The sequence below is a fragment of the Giraffa tippelskirchi genome, chromosome 3 (assembly GCF_054371585.1).
Source record: "Giraffa tippelskirchi isolate mGirTip1 chromosome 3, T2T-mGirTip1v1.2.pri, whole genome shotgun sequence".
NCBI lineage: Eukaryota > Metazoa > Chordata > Mammalia > Artiodactyla > Giraffidae > Giraffa > Giraffa tippelskirchi.
This window is the reverse complement of record NC_137277.1, coordinates 84,584,510-84,602,995: the sequence shown is the minus strand read 5'-3', so window position 1 is coordinate 84,602,995 and position 18,486 is coordinate 84,584,510. Positions and strand designations below refer to the sequence as shown.

General features: G+C 37.6%; 1 protein-coding gene across 4 annotated transcripts in view; it reads left to right on the top strand.

The window, feature by feature from the left end:
* SCRN3 (secernin 3) overlaps window positions 1-18,486 on the top strand; it is a 37,787-nt gene that overhangs the window by 11,119 nt on the left and 8,182 nt on the right. For 3 of the 4 annotated variants that reach the window (XM_081584608.1, XM_081584607.1, XM_081584606.1), the window contains 2 exons: window positions 16,305-16,467; window positions 17,366-17,546. In XM_081584608.1, coding sequence (XP_081440734.1) covers window positions 16,305-16,467; window positions 17,366-17,546 — 344 coding nt within the window. Of the gene's footprint in view, window positions 1-16,304; window positions 16,468-17,365; window positions 17,547-18,298; window positions 18,392-18,486 lie in introns of all 4 variants that reach the window. The other variant, XM_081584605.1, reaches the window with a different exon arrangement.

The following is an 18,486-nucleotide window of genomic DNA, read 5'->3' as shown; positions in this document are numbered from 1 at the left end:
AATGTCTGCTTCTCCATTGAATTCTGTCAGTTTTTGCTTAATGTATTTTCAGTTGTTCAGTTCAGTCACTCAGTCGTGTCCGACTCTTTGTGACCACATGGACTGCAGCACGCCAGGCTTCCCTGTCCATCACCAACTCCTGTAGCTTATTCAAACTCATGTCCATCTAGTCGGTGATGCCATCCAACCATCTCATCCTCGGTCGTCCCCTTCTCCTCCTGCCTTCGATCTTTTCCAGCATCAGGGTCTTTTCAAATGAGTCAGTTCTTCACATCAGCTGGCCAAAGTGTTGGACCTTCACCTTCAACATAAGTCCTTCCAATGAATATTCAGGACTGATTTCCTTTAGGATTGACTTGTTGGATCTCCTTGCGGTCCAAGGGACTCTCAAGAGTCTTCTCCAACACCACAGTTCAAAAACATCAATTCTTCGGCGCTAAGTTTTCTTTATACTGCAACTCTCACATCCATACATGACTACTGGAAAAACCATAGCTTTGACAAGATGGACCTTTGTTGGCAAAGTAATGTCTCTGCTTTTTATAATGTTGTCAAGGTTGGTCATAGCTTTTCTTCCAAGGAGCAAATGTCTTTTAATCTCATGGCGGGAGTCACCGTCTGCAGTGATTTTGGAGCCCAAGAAAATAGTCTGTTGCTGTTTCCATTGTTTCCCCATCTATTTGCCATGAGGTGATGGGACCGGATGCCATGATCTTAGTTTTCTGAATGTTGAGCTCTAAGCCAACTTTTTCACTCTCTTCTTTCACTTTCATCAAGAGGCTGTTTACTTCTTCCTTCGCTTTCTGCCATGAGAGTGGTGTCATCTGCATATCTGAGGTTATTGATATTTCTCCCGGCAATCCTGATTCCAGCTTGTGCTTCATCCAGCCCAGCGTTTCTCATGATGTACTCTGCATATAAGTTAAATAAGCAGGGTGACAGTATACAGCCTTGACGTACTCCTTTTCCTATTTGGAACCAGTCTGTTGTTCCATGTCCAGTTCTAACTGTTGCTTCTTGACCTGTATACACATTTCTCAGGAGGCAGGTAAGGTGATCTAGTATTCCCATCTCTTTAAGAATTTTCCAGTTTGGTGTGGTCCATACAGTCAAAGGCTTTGGCATAGTCAATAAAGCAGAAATAGATGTTTTTCTGGAACTCTCTTGCTTTTTTGATGATCTGATGGATGTTGGCAATTTGATCTCTGGTTCCTCTGCTTTTGTAAATCCAGCTTGAACATCTGGAAGTTCACAGTTCACGTACTGTTGAAGCCTGGTTTGGAGAATTTTGAGCATTACTTGCTAGCGTGTGAGATGAGTGCAATTGTACGGTAGTTTGAGCATTCTTTGGCATTGCCTTTCTTTGGGATTGGAATGAAAACAGACCTTTTCCAGTCCTGTAGCCACTGCTGAGTTTTCCAAATTTGCTGGAATATTGAGTGAAGCACTTTCACAATATCATCTTTAGGATTTGAAATAGCTCAACTGGAATTCAGTCTCTGGGTCATGAAGATCTTTTTTGTATAGTTCTTCTGTGTATTCTTGCCACCTCTTCTTAATATTTTCTGGCTTCTGTTAGGTCCATACCATTTCTGTTCTTTATTTTGCTCATTTTTGCATGAAATGTTCCCTTGGTATCTCTAATTTTCTTGAAGAGATCTCTAGTCTTTCCCATTCTATTGTTTTCCTCTATTTCTTTGCATTGATCCCTGAGGAAGGCTTTCTTATCTCTCCTTGCTATTCTTTGGAACTCTGCATTCAAATGGGTATATCTTTCCTTTTCTCCTTTGCCTTTTGCTTCTCTTCTTTGCTCAGCTATTTGTAAAGCCTCCTCAGACAACCATTTTGCCTTTTTGCATTTCTTTTTCTTGGGGATGGTCTTGATCACTGCCTCCTATACAATGTCATGAACCTCCATCCATAGTTCTTCAGGCACTCTGTCTATCAGAGTGCCTTACTCAGCCTAAATAGAAGACTCTTACTCACTCAGCCTAAATGAAAACAGAATTCTTTGCCATGTCATTTAATATTCTATGACATTGTTTTGTTGTTTAGTCACCCAGTTGTGTCCGACTGTTTGTGACCCCATGGACTGCAGCATGCCAGGCTTACCTGTCCTTCACCATCTCCCAGAACTTGCTCAAACTCATGTCCATTGAGTTGGTGATGCCATCCAACCATCTCGTCCTTTGTCGTCCCCTTCTCCTCCTGCCTTCAATCTTTCCTGGCATCAGGATCTTTTCTAATGAGTTGGCTCTTTGCATCAGTTAGCCAAAGTATTGGAGCTTCAGCTTTAGCATCAGACCTTCCAATAAATAATCAGGACTAACTTCCTTTAGGATTGACTGGTTTGATCGCCTTGCAGTCCAAGGGACTCTCAAGAGTCTTCTCCAACACCACAGTTCAAAAGCATCAATTCTTCAGCATTGTTTTACTTATAAAAATAAATATATTCACATGATTCAAAATTCAGAGGTACCCAAGGGAAGTGTCTCTCTTCTAAGGGTTATTCACTCAGTCGTGTCCAATTCTTTGCGACCCCATGGACTTTAAGCCACAAGGATTCTCTGTCCATGGAATTCTTCAGGTAAGAACACTGGAGTGGGTTGCCATTTCCTACTCCAGTCTCTCTTCTAACAGGCCCCTATTCAGTTATTTTTACTATAGGCAGTTCCTTGTGTATTCTTTCAGAGATGTTGTATGCTTGATGAAATTATAAATAGGTATTCTTGATTCTCTGTTTTACAAAATGGTTGCATGCCACACATACTTTTCTGCACATAACTTTTCTCCAGTTAGCGGTAATGTATTTCATTCTATTTTAATATGTACTGAACTTTTTTATTTTTTCAACAGGTACATGGTATTCTATTATTTTTATATATTTTTATTTCTATGTGGCTGTATTTTATCATTATAAAGATTGATTGTATGAATTATACTTTAGTTAACAAATTCCCTGTTACTTAGGTTGTTTTTAGTTTTTCACTACTGAAAATTATACAACATGCTTATAGCTTATTTATTTTCACATCCATGACCATTTTCCTAGAATAATTTCCTTGAAGTAGAATGTGGGGTCAAAGCATGTGCATGTGTTTTGCTACTTTTATGTTGTCTGAAAGTGAAAGGGAAGTCTCTCAGTTGTGTTTGACTCTTTGTGATCCCTGGACTGTAGCCTGCCAGGCTCTCTGTCCAAGGGATTCTCTGGGCAAGAGTACTGGAGTGGGTTGCCATTTCCTTCTGCACGGGATCTTCCCAACCTGGAGATTGAACCTGGGTCTCCTGCATTGCACGCATACTCTTTACTGTCTAGTCACAAGGTCTCTTTGTCTTGTCTATTTGCCTCCAAATAATTCCAGAAAAATTCTTTATCTGCCACCCAATAATTATAAAGATTATTTAGAAGATTATTGGGTGGCAGATAAATGCTAAAAGGCTCTTTTCACTAATAAAAATATGTGACTGATATATACTCTTGCAGTTGAAAGATAAAATGGTTCTATAAATCAGTCAGAAAGCAACTTTTCAGAGATAAGATCAGTCAGTGATTGATACTTGCTTCTCAGGTATTCATTAAACAAATTAATTATACGTATAGCAGAAAAACGGGGCTTCCCAGGTTGGCTCAGTGGTAAAAGAATCTGCCTGCCAGTGCAGGAGATGAAGGAGACCCACGTTCGATCCCTGGGTCAGAAGATCCCCTAGAGGAGGAAATGGCAACCCACTCCAGTATTCTTGCCTGGAGAATCCCATGGACAGGGGAGCCTAGCTGGCTATAGTCCCTAGGGTTGCAAAGAGTCAGACACAATGGAGTGACTAAGCACACAAATATGCACACACACAGAGCAGAAAAAAGTTTGTGACAGAATGTTTTTAGAATGCCTTAATGTTATTATTTTCCAAGTATTTAATACCTTACTTATAATTTCTGGAAGAACATCTTATCATTTGAAAAATTTCCTCTGAGTTTCTTAATGTTAGATTGCCATTTTATAAGTAGGTTATTTGAAGTGTCTTTTTTTCCATGTGGGTAGATATGTAAATACGTTAAATATGTTAAGTCTAAAATATGTTACTCTAAGGATTTTGATTTTAGGGCAACTATTATTGTAAAAGTAGAGATGGAGTAATGGTTGCAACAGTACCTACTCCTATTTATTTAAAAAGTGTATCAAAGGCTAGACACTGTGCTAAGTTATTATATTATTTTCTTTAAGCAACCATGATAAGTAAGTATTATCTTCATTTTACAAATGAGGAAACTGTGTTTGTGCTCTTCACTTATCTCCTGTATGAAACTGAAAAAAAAAAAAGACTCTTATTTGTCCTTACATTTTTCTCAGCACCTAGTTCCGTGTCTGCACTGTGTATATGTATGCTTAGTAAGTTTTTTTGTTGTTGTTAACAAAAGCTTGTAAATTGAATTGAACTATCTAACTTGCAGATAGTTTAACAATGATCATTATTGTGTCCTTTTTTTTATGGCAATTAACCTAAAGGGTTAAGACATAAAGTTAGCAGGTATTCTAAAAAAAATGAAGAATATCAACACATAACTAAGCTGGAGAGAAAAATGTCTAGAATTGTAAGGTTTAGGATGATTGGATAAAAGGAATAAAAAATAGGTAGAAAAAATTATAAATCAATTAGCCACTGCATTATAATAATTAATTCTGTTATATTTAACTACAAAATGACTGAATTATAGATTTGAAATGCATACATGATTATAGTAATAGATGCATCTGACGTGAAACTTCTTTTTCCTCCAAGTATGAAGTACAGTTCATCCAGCTTTCTGTGCTTTGCCAAAGGAATAAATGTCTTTCCAGTACTTTTATAGAAAATTGTCTACTAGAATATTATAGCTAATTTTTCCTATGATTTTTCTAGATGGAAGAGCCTACTTCTCTTCTTTCCAGCTCTTCCTACCTGATAGCTATTAACTGTGCTGCATGTATGTCCAAATTGTATCTATATTCACTCATGTATTTTAAATGACTAGTTTAAATTGCAATGAGATTGTACCCTGTGTTTTGCATTCATTTTAGTGAACCCTACCACTGCAGTCTCAGTACTTATTCAATGCTTGCTAGTGGATTACTTATAGCTATCCTACTCAAGTGATCATGTAAATCCTTCTTTCATTTTGAGAATTGTAGGTTTTGAATACAGAAAACATTTTCATAATACCTGTCTTATCTCAGTGTTATGCTTCCGACACTGTTTTCATCAAAACTTGCTACTTATAGGAATTTATGTTTGAATCATTCTAAAATTTCACTGGGTGCAGAAGCTATGTGTCTGATAGGTGTGGATTGCTTTTGCTTTATTGTCTAGTTTTATTATTAAGGGTTGTTTTCAGATATATACTTTTTTTCTCCCTGCATTTCCCTAAATTAACAGAAAGGTATTGCTACTGTAACAAATTATCTACACATTATTTTTCTTGAATTTGAAGTCATAGCTATTTGAAGTCATAGCTATGTTATGGAGAAAGTGAAAATTTGCTATTAACATAAAGCAGTTGGCAGTTTGAGTGATTAACTGAGGATGAAACACTAGATTGTTTTATATGGAAATCAATTTTATTTTAATTTGAAATGTCACAGAATCACAATTTGGGTACAGACTTGATGTAAACTTTTTTCTTTTAATTATTCCCATATATCATGGGAATGGGGGGAGTTTCTTGCTTTTCATGCTTTATTTGTCCTTGTAAGTAATTTCATTTTTTTATTCCTTTGCTGTCATTGTAGTAGGATTTGGGAAGAGAAGAAACAAATACCTGTGGTCAACCAGCTGTGTTAAATGAAAGTTATTTTTTTCTTCAGGACTAATTTTAATGCAGTAATTAAACATTTACATATAAGTATCTGAAAATATGTGATGGCAGGAACTATATGTTTTGTGTTTTTTTAAAATATACTTGTTATAATATGGATCTACCATATTCATTACTGTTATTAAGAAACTGATACTATTTGAGGGCGAAAAGAGACATATTTAATAAATGAAAGGCGTAAAATTCAAGTGGGTTAAAAGCACAAAGCTGAACATCTGCTTCTGGTTAACAAGGGGTAGCTAGTACTGGACTAGCCTCTTCCCAAGAATAACTATAAAAGCTGGAAGAATAAAACCACTGTTTGAAGGCATGGTGAATACCCAAAACAGTTAGGACATGAGGGACCTAGATCCAGGAGATTGGAAAAAAGACCATCTGCACTCTGAGAAGAGTCTGACCTTCTATGTCACAATTTCTCCTTATAGCAGTTACTGACTTCTATGCAGTGTGTATGTAGGATAAGACACAGTAGGATGAGTAGTCCCTAAGACCTTAAAAAGTTAAGTAGAGATTTTGGCAGTCTTACAAGGTCTTAGGGACAAAAATTGGATTTGATGAACAACCAAGAAGAAGGGGCCTGAGAAATACCCTAGGCTTTCAGTTGAAACCCCAGAAGGCTGTACCTTAGGAATAAGAATGGACAGAGAATAGACCAGTCTCAGCTGGATCAATAGGTAATCTACGTATATTCCATCTGTTTACCAGAAGAAAATTAAATCTTCTGTGGAGGAAAATATCATGCAGAGCCTCTACAAATTTTCATCTATAGTGTCCAACATTTAATTAAAAAGTTATCAGACATGCCAAGAAATGGACTAAATGACTGAAAATCAAGAGAAAGCAGACAGTAGAAACTGACCCACTGGTTATCTGCAATTAGTTTTATTGGATACAGACTTTAAAATTAATATGTTTTATATGTTCAAAAAAACTAGATGAGAAGATGGAGAATTTCATCAGAGAACTGAAATCTATAGAAGAGAACCAAATGGAAATAAAAGAACTGTTGTTGTTGTTCAGTCACTAAGTTGTGTCTGACTGTTTGTGACGCCATGGACTGCAGCACACTGGGTTTTCCTGTTTTCCACTATCTCCTGGAGTTTGCTCAAATTCATGTCCACTGAGTTGGTGATACTATCTAACCATCTCGTCCTCTGCCTCCCCCTTCTCCTTTTGCCTTCAGTCTTTCCCAGCATCAGGATCTTTTCCAGTGAGCTGGCTCTTTGCATCAGGTGGCCAGAGTATTGGAGCTTCAGCTTCAGCATCAGTCCTTTCAATGAATATTCAGGGTTAATTTCCTTTAGGATTGACTGGTTTCATCTCCTTGCTGTCCAAGGGACTGTCAAGTGTCTTCTCCAGCACCAAATTCAAAGGCATCAATTCTTCAGCACTCAGCCTTCTTTATGGTCCAACTCTCACATCTGTACATGACTACTGCAAAAACCATAGCTTTGACTAGTCGAACCTTTGTTGGCAAGGTGATGTCTTGGCTTTTTAATATGTGTCTAGGTTTGTCGTAGCTTTCCTTCCAAGGAGTGTCTTAATTTCATGGCTGCAGTTACCATCTGCAGTGATTTTGGAGCCCAAGAAAATAAAATCTGTCACTGCTTCCCTTTTTTTCCGCTTCAATTTGCCATGCAGTGATGGGATTGGATGTCTTGATCTTAGTTTTAGAACTGTAAATTTATAATAACTGAGAATTCAGTAGATTACTTAATAACCTATTAGACATAGCAGAAGAAAAAAATTAGTGAATTGGAATATCAGTAGAAAATTTCTGCTTGAAACAGAGATAAGGGTTTGGAAAATACAGGCAGGAGTGTGAAAGCCATATAGGACTCATCGAAAAGGTCTAATATGTATGTAGTTGGAGTCTCCATAGGAAAAGTGAGAGAGAATATGGATGGGCATAAAGCAAGATTTGAAGGGATACTGGCCAAGAATTTTCCCAAATTAATAAAGTCGGCAAGTCACAGCTTAATGAAGCTCTACAAATCCCAAGGATAAATAAAAGGACAGCACACCTAGGCCTATTGTAGTAAGATTGTTGAAGAGTGAAATAAACAGAAAATCCTAAAAGCAGTAAGAGAGAAAATATATATTACCTTCAAAGCATCAAATATAAGACTGGCAGAAAACCTTTGCCTTCAACAGAAGGGAAAGAATCTAGAAGACTGTAATGACACCTTTAAAGTGATAGAGAAAAATAATTACTACCAATTTAGAATTCCATATCCAGTGAAAATATACTCCAGAAATGAAGTTGGACTAAAATTTGAGAGAATTCATCACTCACCAGTTGGCTGGAATCAAGACTGCCAGGAGAAATATCAACAACCTCAGATATGCAGATGATACCACTCTAATGGCAGAAAGCAAAGAGAAACTAAAGAGCTTCTTGATGAAGGTGAAAAAGAAGAGTGAAAAAGCTGACATAAAACTCAACATTCAAAAATCTAAGATTATGGCATCCAGTCTCATCACTTCATGGCAAATAGATGGGGAAAAGTGGAAACAGTGACAGATTTTATTTTCTTGAGCTCCTAAATCATTGCAGACGGAGACCGTAACCATGAAATGAAAAGACATTTGCTCTTTGGAAGAAAAGCTATGACAAACCTAGACTGTGTTAAAAAGCAAAGACATCACTTTGCTGACAAAGGTCCATATAGTCAAAGTTATGGTATTTTTCAGTAATCATGTATGGATGTTAGAGTTGGGCCATAAAGAAGGCTGAGTGCTGAAGAATTGATGTCTTTTAATTGTGATGCTGGTGAAGACTTTTTTTTTTTAATTGAAAGTTTCTTTTTTTTTAATTTAAATTTATTTATCTATTTTTTACTTTACAATATTGTATTGGTTTTGCCATACATTGACATGAATCCGCCATGGGTGTACATGTGTTCCCCTTCCAGAACCCCCCTCCCACCTCTTTCCCCACCCATCCCTCTGGGTCATCTCAGAGCACCAGCCCCGAGCACCCTGTATCATGCATCGAACCTGGAGTGGCGATTCGCTTCACAGATGATAATTTACATGCTTCAATGCCATTCTCCCATATCATCCCGCCCTTGCTCTCTCCCATAGCGTCCAAAATACAGTTCTATACATCTGTGTCTCTTTTGCTGTCTCGCATACAGGGTTATCTTTACCGATTTACTAAATACCATATATATGCGTTAGTATACTTTATTGGTGTTTTTCTTTCTGGCTTACTTCACTCTGTATAATAGGCTCCAGTTTCATCCACCTCATTAGAACTGATTCAAATGTATTCTTTTTAATGGCTGAGTAATATTCCATTGTGTATATGTACCGCAGCTTCCTTAGCCATTTGTCTGCTGATGGACATCTAGGTTGTTTCCATGTCCTGGCTATTATAAACAGTGCTGCGATGAACATTGGGGTACACGTGTCTCTTTCAATTCTGGTTTCCTCAGTCTGTATGCCCAGCAGTAGGATTGCTGGGTCATATGGCAGTTCTATTTCCAGTTTTTTGAGGAATCTCCACACTGTTCTCCATAGTGGCTGTACTAGTTTGCATTCCTACCAACAGTGTAAGAGGGTTCCCTTTTCTCCACACCCTCTCCAGCATTTATTACTTGTAGACTTTTGGATAGCAGCCATTCTGACTGGTGTGAAATGGTACCTCATTGTGGTTTTGATTTGCATTTCTCTGATCATGAGTGATGTTGAGCATCTTTTCATGTGTTTGTTAGCCATCTGTATGTTTTCTTTGGAGAAATGTCTGTTTAGTTCTTTGGCCAACTTTTTGATTGGGTTGTTTATTTTTCTGGAATTGAGCTGCAGGAGTTGCTTGTATATTTTTGAGATTAATTCTTTATTTTCTCCCATTCTGAAGGCTATCTTTTCACCTTGCTTATTGTTCCCTTTGTTGTGCAGAAGCTTTTAATTTTAATTAGGTCCCATTTGTTTATTTTTGCTTTTATTTCCAATATTCTGGGAGGTGGGTCATAGAGGATCCTGCTGTGGTTTATGTCAGAGAGTGTTTTGCCTATGTTTTCCTCTAGGAGTTTTATAGTTTCTGGTCTTACGTTTAGATCTTTAATCCATTTTGAGTTTATTTTTGTGTATGGTGTTAGAAAGTGTTCTAGTTTCATTCTTTTACAAGTTGGTTGACCAGTTTTCCCAGCACCACTTGTTAAAGAGATTGTCTTTTCTCCATTGTATATTCTTGCCTCCTTTGTCAAAGATAAGGTGTCCATAGGTGCGTGGATTTATCTCTGGGCTTTCTATTTTGTTCCATTGATCTATATTTCTGTCCTTATGCCAGTACCATACTGTCTTGATGACTGTGGCTTTGTAGTAGAGCCTGAAGTCAGGCAGGTTGATTCCTCCAGTTCCATTCTTCTTTCTCAAGATTGCTTTGGCTATTCGAGGTTTTTCATATTTCCATACAAACTGTGAAATTATTTGTTCTAGTTCTCTGAAAAATACCATTGGTAGCTTGATAGGGATTGCATTGAATCAATAGATTGCTTTGGGTAGTATACTCATTTTCACTATATTGATTCTTCCAATCCATGAACATGGTATATTTCTCCATCTATTTGTGTCCTCTTTGATTTCTTTCACCAGTGTTTTGTAGTTTTCTATATATAAGTCTTTTGTTTCTTTAGGTAGATATATTCCTAAGTATTTTATTCTTTTCATTGTGATGGTGAGTGGAATTGTTTCCTTAATTTCTCTTTCTGTTTTCTCATTGTTAGTGTATAGGAATGCAAGGGATTTCTGTGTGTTGATTTTATATCCTGCTACTTTACTATATTCATTGATTAGCTCTAGTAATTTTCTGGTGGAGTCTTTAGGGTTTTCTATGTAGAGGATCATGTCATCTGCAAACAGTGAGAGTTTTACTTCTTCTTTTCCAAACTGAATTCCTTTTATTTCTTTTTCTGCTCTGATTGCTGTGGCCAAAACTTCCAAAACTATGTTGAATAGTAGTGGTGAGAGTGGGCACCTGGCGAAGACTCCTGAGATTCCCTTAGACGGAAAGGCGGTCAAACCAGTCAATCCTAAAGGAAATCAACTCTGAATACTCATTGGAAGGACTGATGCTGAGGCTGAAGCTCCAATGCTTTGGCCACCTGATGTGAAGAGCCGACTCACTGGAAAAGACCGTGATGCTGGGAAAGATTGAGGGCAAGAGGAGAAGGGGACTACAGAGGATGAGATGATTAAATGGCATCACCAACTCAATGGACATGAAGAGTCTGAGCAAACTCCAGGAGATAGTGAAGGACAGGGAAGCCTGGTGTGCTGTAGTCTTTGGGGTTGCAAAGAGTTGTACACAAGTTAGCAACTGAATAACAATGACAACAACAAATCAATTGGTACTAAAAGAAATACTGAGTTATTCTTCAGGAAAAATGATCTTAGAAGTAAAGTGGGTGAGAGTGAATGAAGAGTAAAAGAAACAGTAAATGTGTGGGTAAAACTAAATAAATATTGTCTGTTTAATAATAATTTTATGACCAATGACCATAGCTGCTGTGCTCGAGTTCTGTTGTACACTGACTTTGTATAGTACCAAGGCTACACTTCCTGAAGGCTGCTCCTGGTCAATGACTGACAGCATCAGGGAGACTAAGGCAGGCCCATGCCTGGGGTCATTGAACTCTTCTGATGGCTGACTTTGGGTCAAGGACTTCCTGAGAGCCTTGCAAACTTTCCTTAGATGGCATGTTAGTCTAGGTCACTTTCACTCAACCTTTCTTCCCTCTCTTTTAAACCCAGGATCAGACTTCAGTTGCAGTCTGGATTACTTCTCATTTTCTCTCATAGGCATTTTCCCTCATAAGATCTTTATACATTTACACATTGCTATATTTAAAATAGATAACCAACAAGGACCTACTGTACTGAGTAGGGAACTCTGTGCAGTTATGTGGCAGCCTGAATTGGAGGGGAGTTTGGAGGAGAATGGATACATGTATATGTATGGTTGAGTTCTTTTGCTATCCATTTGAAACTATCACAGCATTGTTAATCGGCTATCAGTTCAGTCAGTTCAGTCACTCAGTCACGTCTGATTCTTTGCAACTGCAGCATGCCAGGCTTGCCTGTCCGTCACCAATTCCCAGAGCTTGATGAAACTCATGTCCATTGAGTTGGTGATGCCATCCAACCATCTCATCTTCTGCCATCCCCTTGTCCTTCTGCTTTCAATCTTTTCCAGCATCAGGATATTTCCCAATGAGTCAGTTCTTCACATCAGGTGGCCAAAGTGTTGGAGTTTCAGCTTCAGCATCAGTCCTTCCAATGAATATTCAGGACTGATTTCCTTTAGGACGGACTGGTTTGATCTTCTTGCTGTTCAAAGGACTCTCAAGAGTCTTCAACACTACAGTTCAAAAGCATCAATTCTTCGGCACTCAGCTTTCTTTATGGTCCAACTCTCACATCCATACATGACTACTGGAAAAACCATAGCTTTGACTGGATGGACCTTTGTCAGCAAAGTAATGTCTCTGCTTCTTAATATGCTATCTGGGTTTGTCACAGCTTTTCTTCCAAGTAGTTATTGACTATGCCAAAGCCTTTGACTGTGTGGATCACAATAAACTGTGGAAAATTCTGAAAGAGATGGGAATACCAGACCATCTGACCTGTCTCTTGAGAAACCTGTATGCAGGTCAGGAAGCAACAGTTAGAACTAGACATGGAACAACAGACTGGTTCCAAATAGGAAAAGGAGTACGTCAAGGCTGTATATTGTCACCCTGCTTATTTAACTTATATGCAGAGTACATCATGAGAAATGCTGGGCTGGAAGAAACACAAGCTGGAATCAAGATTGCCGGGAGAAATATCAATAACCTCAGATATGCGGATGACACCACCCTTATGGCAGAAAGTGAAGAAGAACTAAAGAGCCTTTGATGAAAGTGAAAGAGGAGAGTGAAAATGTTGGCTTAAAGCTCAATGTTCAGAAAACGAAGATCATGGCATCTGGTCCCATCACTTCATGGGATCACTTCAGTAGATGAGGAAACAGTGGAAACAGTGTCAGACTTTATTTTTGGGGGCTCCAAAATCACTGCTGATGGTGATTGCAGCCATGAAATTAAAAGACGCTTACTCCTTGAAAGGAAGGTTATGACCAACCTAGATAGCATATTTAAAAGCAGAGACATTACTTTGCCAACAAAAGTCCGTCTAGTCAAGGCTATGGTTTTTCCAGTGGTCATGTATGGATGTGAGAGTTGGACGGTGAAGAAAGCTGAGCACCGCAGAATTGATGCTTTTGAACTGTGGTGTGGAGAAGACTTTTGAGAGTCCCATGGACTGCAAGGAGATCCAATCAATCCATCCCAAAAGAGATCAATCCTGGGTGTTCATTGGAAGGACTGATGTTGAAGCTGAAACTCCAATACTTTGGCCACCTGATGCAAAGAGTTGACTCATTGGAAAAGACCCTAATGCTGGGTAGGATTGGGGGCAGGAGGAGAAGGGGACGACAGAGGATGAGATGGTTGGATGGTATCACTGACTCGATGGACATGGGTTTGGGTAGACTCCGGGAGTTGGTGATGGACAGAGAGGCCTGGCGTGCTGCAATTCATGGGGTCGCAAAGAGTCGGACACGACTGAGCGACTGAACTGAACTGAGCAAGCATCTTTTAATTTTTTGGCGGCAGTCACCATCTGCAGTGATTTTGGAACCCCAAAAAATAAAGTCTGCCACTGTTTCCGCTGTTTCCCCATCTATTTGCCATGAAGTGATGGGACTGGATGCCGTTATCTTTGTTTTTTGAATGTTGAGTTTTAAGCCAGTTTTTCATTCTCCTCTTTCATTTTCATCAAGAGACTCTTTAGTTCCTCTTTGCTTTCTGCCATAAGGGTGGTGTCATCTGCATATCTGAGGTTATTGATATTTCTCCCGGCAATCTTGATTCCAGCTTGTGCTTCATCCAGCCCAGCATTTCACATGATGTACTCTGCATATAAGTTAAATAAGCAGCTATAGTCCAGTACAAATTTAAGTTAAAAAAAGCCTTTGTGTATTTAAAAAAATTTATATAAATCCTCAAGCCAAGTTTATTGAAGCCAGACTGAAATTTGGTTCTCTCTCTCAAAACCTTTGTACATAGAATTCGCATCTGCTTTTCAAAGACCCAGATGAATACAGTAGAATTAAATATATGAGAAATAGCACAAAAGATAGGAGGCAGTAATTGGAGTAAAAGTGTTACAAGGTCCTTGTGTTAACTAAGTGGTGAAGAACTAATTTAAGACAGACTGTAATATATAAAGTCAAGAGAAAACAATAATAAGAAATGTAGAAATAAGCTACATGGTAGAAATAGAATAATAAATACTTGAAAAAATTAAAGAAGGCAAGAAAGGATAAAAGGGGAAAAAGAATAGCTGGCATAAATAGAAAGCTAGTAATAAAATGTCACATGCAGAATTGTTCTTATATGGTTTTTATCTTTGATGTCATGCTTTTAGAAAGGCCATTTCTACTGTACCAGAAATGGTTATCTACATCTTATAGTTTTATTTTTAAAATTTATATTATAATTCTTCTGGAATTATTCTAAAATAACATATGAATTAGGATTCCAGCTTCTTTTTTTTTTATCACTTCTCAAATGATTACCCAATGATCTTAGCACCACTTGTTTTTTAAAAATTTTTTATTGGAGTATAGTTATAATGTTGTGTTAGTTTCAGGTGTACAACAAAGTGAATCAGTTGTATGTGTGTGTGTATATATATATATACACACACACACACACAAACTTTTTTTTAAGATTCTTTCCCCATATAGGCCATTATACAGTATTGAGTAGAGTTTTCTGTCAGCACCACTTTCTAAATGAATTATTTTTTGTCTACTAATTTGAAGTGCCAACCAATTTTATCAAATATTAAATTCCTAAGTAAACCCAAGTGTAAATTAGATTACTGTATTTACCCATAGCCTAGGACAATGCCTGGCATTTAATAGGTGTTCAATAAATTTGTTGAATGAATGAGAACTAAAGAGAGAAAATCCCATTTTTGTCTTTAGAGAATTTGTAATCTAATTGCAGAGATAGGAACAATACAGACAAAAGATCAGGAATTTATAGTCTAATGGCAGAGATAGACAAAAGATAGGACCAATGCAGATGAAAGATAGGAAAATGTTATTTCAGTTAAGTTTGGTATAAGTTTTAATTTGAAGGAGTTTTCATGTGATTCAGAGAGGATTAAGAGTCATAAATTTTGGAGGCAAGAATCATTATCATGTGAGAAGAAGATATTTTGGCTACTGAGGACTGCATTGTGGAGGGGTAAGGTTATCCATCCTGTCATGAGAGATCGTAAGCCACAGAAACATGTATAGAAAGGAGCAGAGCTGTCTGAAGGCATGCTGGGCTTTTTAAATTTTTTGGTGGAAATGCCTTCCAAATACGGGATTCTGAGGCTTTCTGTGGAGAAGGCAATGGCACCCCACTCCAGTACTCTTGCCTGGAAAATCCCATGGATGGAGGAGCCTGGTAGGCTGCAGTCCATGGGGTCGCTAAGAGTCGGACACGACTGAGCAACTTTGCTTTCACTTTTCACTTTCATGCACTGGAGAAGGGAATGGCAACCCACTCCAGTATTCTTACCTGGAGAATCCCAGGGACAGCGGAGCCTGGTGGGCTGCCGTCTGTGGGGTCGCGCAGAGTCGGACACGACTGAAGTGACTTAGCAGCAGCAGAGGCTTTCTGTAACCATGGACATGTTGTGTTTGGTAAAAAGATAAAATAGATTTTTTTTTTCTGTTTTTCTCAAAAAAAATCTCCTTAAAAGCAAACTTTACCTATGAAAGCAGAAAACAGAATATAATGCATTTATATATATCATGCACAATGGACATTTAGATTTTTGAAGTAGTCTGACAGAACTATGTACATACAAGTTCCACTAGCCAATGTCTTTTGGCTCCTTGATTCCCACTCAGATTTTCATAAAAGAGTATTAATGTCAGACATAGAAATTATTACAGGAAAAATAATTTATTTTGTAAAGAACATCTTTTGTAATATTGGAAACTAAACACAATATTCTCTTTAATATTTGGTTCCTAGAATGGATAGACTGAGATAATAATTATTGACGTTGTTAGCTAATTGTTAGCTACATACCCCTTAAAAAATTTTGGAAGGGCAATGAGATTGAGTGTATTTTGTATTATTGATTTCTTCTTCTCAAGAGATAACAGATTTATCCTGTTATAATGTTTTGATATTTTGCTTATATTTGAAAAAATATCTTCCTTGTGACAGCACAGTGAGTCTGACAGTTATGATACAAGATTTGCTTATAGTCAATCTTACTTAATACCTAAACCAGTATCTCATGTTATATATTATCAATAGAGAAAGCAGTTCATAATTGCAGGATACCAGTTTGCAAATGCATACGTATTTGATGGTCTTAAAATTTATTTCCCTAGGAAACATAACTGTTGAAACAATGGTGGAAATTCTCCGAGATAAACCAAGTGGCATTAATATGGAGGGAGAATTCCTGACCACTGCAAGCATGGTTTCAATTTTACCTCAAGATTCCAACCTTCCTTGCATTCACTTCTTTACAGGGACTCCTGATCCTGAGAGGTAAAGTCACAAATACTATAAACCAGGCAGGGAGTAGGGTAGAGTCATTAGTCTGGTTATGATTTTGTCAGGCTAAATTTTTGTTGCACCAATACGACAAAAATTTTCTACTGGCTGTTTTATTCAGGTTTTAGTCTGCCATTTGCATATGTGTTATATAACTGTTCTCATTCTTACGGGATGAAATGTTTATTGTTTCTGATACACAGTTATTCCTATCCCCTCTTTCCCCAAATATATTTAAAATTGTCAAGAAAAGAAAGTAGGTAGGTTTTCTTATGCAGATTTCCGTATTAAATATTAGATGATTAGTAAGAGTAAAATGGTTTAATAATCTAGAAAATACATGTAAAACTTAAAATATCAATAGTTCAAGCTTTATCAAGTAGGATTATACAGGCTATCTTGATTTAAATTGTTGGTATCTCTCATAAAACATAATGCAGATTACATTTAGAAATGATCTTATGTTTGCCATCTCTTATCTTTCATATTATTAAAGATATCTTCAAGCAAATGGAATGAAACTTGTGAACCCTTTATTAATACTTCTGCTTATTTTCATCCCATATCCTAATCCTCAATATATTGCTCTGAGGATTGTTCTTACCCTCCAACTGTGGAGTTTGCAGTAAAAAATGAACCATAATTTTACTTGACACTGTTTATATGCCAGGCCCTTTGTTAGGTTCATGGGAATTCAAGGCTAAATAAAGCATGTCCCTTGTCCCAAAAGAAGATCCTAGTATACCAAGGAAGATAGGCACAAGTAAAACTAGTATGACAGGACCAATCAATGTGTTATAAATGAGTAGAAACTAGAGAGAATCATAGAAGATTTAGAATAATGCTGAATATTTTTATATCACACATATCAACTTAATACTTTTTCTTCTAGATCTGTTTTTAAGCCTTTCATATTTGTGCCCAATATTTCACAACTATTGGACACCAGTTCACCTACATTTGAACTTGAAGATTCAGTTGAAAAGAAGCTACAATTTAACATTAAGCCTGACAGAAGACATCCACTCTACCAAAAACATCAACAGGCCTTGGAAATACTAGATACTAAGACGGTATGATTAGATTATCTTTTCTGTTTATCATGAAGAATAACTTAAGTATGATTCAATTCATATTTTGAACTTTGGAATGTCAGTCTTCTTTCCTGTATATAAAAATAGGTCTAAAAATAGTTTAGATGCTTAGACTATAATAGAGCTGTATTATTTTTGTATGTGTGCTCAGTTGCTCAGTCATGACCAAGTCATGACTGGAGCCCACCAGGCTCCTCTCTCCATGGAATTTTCCAGACAAGGGTACTGGAGAGGGTTGCCATTTCCCCCTCCATGGTATCTTCCTGACCCAAGGATTGAACTCACGTCTCCTGTGTCTCCTGCACTGGCAGGTCAATTCTCTACCACTGAGCCACCTGGGAAGCCCTTATATTATTTTTGACCTTTGGTTAAAAATAATGGTTAAGAATGTAGTGTGAATTTTTTAGAGCAATTTATTATATTAAGCATAATAACAATAGCTAAGATTTATTGAACACTTATACACCAAACACCATGGTACTGTTACCTGGGATATTTCATTTAATCTTCACAAGCACTTTATCAGGTAGGTACTATTAAAATCCCCATTGTTGTTGTTGTTGTTGAGTTGCCAAGTCTTGTCCGACTCTTTGCGACCCCATGGACTGCAGCACACCAGGCTTCCCTGTCCCTCACCATCTCCTGCAGTTTGCCCAAGTTCATGTCCATTGCATCGGTGATGCCATCCAACCATCTCATCCTCTGTTGCCCTCTTCTCCTTCTGCCTTCAGTCTTTCCCAGCATCAGAGTCTTTTCCCGTCAGTTGGCTGTTTGCATCAGGTGGCCAGAGTATTGGAGCTTCAGCTTCAGCATTAGTCCTTCCCGTGAGTATTCAGGGTTGATTTCCTTTAAGATTGACTGGTTTAATTTCTTGTTGTCTAAGGGATTCTCACAGAGAAGACGATGGCACCCCACTCCA